The sequence below is a fragment of the Etheostoma spectabile genome, chromosome 17 (assembly GCF_008692095.1).
Source record: "Etheostoma spectabile isolate EspeVRDwgs_2016 chromosome 17, UIUC_Espe_1.0, whole genome shotgun sequence".
NCBI lineage: Eukaryota > Metazoa > Chordata > Actinopteri > Perciformes > Percidae > Etheostoma > Etheostoma spectabile.
The window spans coordinates 11387691-11389745 of NC_045749.1; the positions used below are offsets into that span (position 1 = coordinate 11387691).

Below are 2055 nucleotides of genomic sequence, written 5' to 3' on the forward strand. Positions count from 1 at the left end.
AGCTTGTTTTTCACTTTCCATGAAAGTGCTGAAAGATAACAGACACATTGAGCTGACACTTTGAGTCAAAATGTGGACAGGAAAAGCTAAACACAAAAAAGGACACTAGCTGACATGGGTGCTGTGTGATAAATGGAGACAGTGGAACCAGCTTGTACCAGTTGTCAAGATGTCATTGTGTTGCATGTGTACTTAACGTTGGCCACGGCACCGCTGTCTTTCGAGCCAAGTTTCCATGCACAATATTGGACATGCATTCCAAATAACTAAAGCTAAACCAGAGGGTGGGGACCCAAATTATATCAAGTTTGTTACAACATCTCTTCCTCGTACAGAGTGAGAGCTGAGAAGTCTCTATAGCAACAATGTAATCTGAGAATTCAAACAAACGGTGGAAGGTCAGTGCGCATATGGTTTCATTTAGGGGCATGGCTGCTTTTTCACGTCGCTTCATTATTTACTTTCACAAAGTATTAGCTCGATAAGCAGCACCACCCAGTCTCTGGCTTTCACACATGTCCTGGCCTCCTTTTCTCTTTCTCTCCTCCAAACCCTCTGTGTTTCAAATGAAGAAGCAGTGAAGGAAGAGCAGCCCACATACAAGCTAAAGACATTTTCAGAGTCCTTCATTGTTCCAGCAGATTAAATCATCTGTATGCACCATGTCCAATGGGGTTATAGCCTGCTGCAGTTCTATCATCTGTCAACTGCATTCATAGGATATTTCAGCTACACTGTAGGCGGATGTCACATGATGTCATATCCTGCTCGGATGGACAGGAAGTTATTCGCACTGGAGCCGGTGTCTAAAAAAAAAAAAGCTGTTGGATCATTTTACAGGAAGCTTTAAAACCAGCATGGTGGGTGGCACGTAAGTGAAAATGTCCTGTACTGAGACCAGAGCTAGCAATATTTGAAAACGGTCATTTTATTTGGCAGAAAATGACTAAAAACGCAATAACAGTACTTAACATAGCAAATAGCAAATTACTTAGTGCTTGTATAAAAATGGTTCAAGTTCAAATTTGGAAAAGCAAGATATCTTCCGACATCATAATCAACAGTAAAGTAGCAGAATCGCTTGTGACAGTTCCTCCTTGAAAGTGTCATGAACACCACAGAACGAAATATAAAGTAAATACCCAATGGTTGCATGCTGAGTAATCCAACAGAAGTCCATGTGTAATCTTAGTTGTTATTTGATCTCCCCGCAGTCAGTGATGACTATTTTCTTAATCACACCGCCGTCATGTAAACCAAAGGATTCCATCTTGCTGACCACATCCATACCTTCCTTGACCTGCCCGAACACCACGTGTTTACCATCAAGCCTGTCAAAAGAGATACAAAAAGGGATGTTAGCAACTGGTAAGTGTGGCAGAGCTGCTGAGATGACTGATTTAAAAGTTCTACAAAGTATTTACCATTCAGTTTTGGTCGTACAGATGAAGAACTGGGAGCCGTTAGTGTTTGGCCCTGAATTTGCCATTGAAAGTGTTCCTGCAGAGATCAAGAAGCCAACAAGTAAATCAATTAAATGTGATGCTGTCAACAAGATCTTGACCTCCTTTTACCAATGACTCAATACCATTTAGGCCTGAGTGGAGCAAAAGAGAAAAATGACACAAGTCTGCGTGAACTGTGTTTAGGTGAAGGCCTGTTTCTCTTTTCTTAAACGTAAACTGTGATAATGCCACACTTTAAATAAAACATGTGGATTAAGCTTATTAAAATAAAGCAGTTATTTTGTTATTAAGTGCATATTGAGTCACTAAAAAGTAGGTCCCGGGGATTGAAAAATCAATATACCTACTAGCTTTAGTGGTGCATGAAATTAGGCACTGCCATCTAGTGGAGAGACAGCTATATTTATACATTTAAATTATACTGTTAGGAGGCCAGGGAAGTGACATATATGTCACAATATAAAAGAGCCGCAGTAATTTGAAAATAGTGAGACTGTTCAAAATCCCCACATTTCAGACACTGGAATCAGAGAATGCTAAAGTAGTCGTTGTAGCATTATACAAGAGCCTCCCAGACACAGATACACTA

At 40.2% G+C, this 2055-nt stretch overlaps 1 protein-coding gene across 1 annotated transcript in view; it reads right to left on the bottom strand.

Annotated features, from left to right (window-relative positions):
* Positions 1-908: 908 nt before the first annotated feature.
* Positions 909-2055, bottom strand: part of ppifa (peptidylprolyl isomerase Fa) — a 2134-nt gene continuing 987 nt past the window's right edge. The window contains exons 5-6 of the mRNA XM_032541868.1: positions 1425-1500; positions 909-1331 (exon numbers count right to left, since the gene is read on the bottom strand). Of these exons, the coding sequence (XP_032397759.1) occupies positions 1196-1331; positions 1425-1500 (212 nt within the window). The 3' untranslated portion in view covers positions 909-1195. The remainder of the gene's footprint in view (positions 1332-1424; positions 1501-2055) is intronic.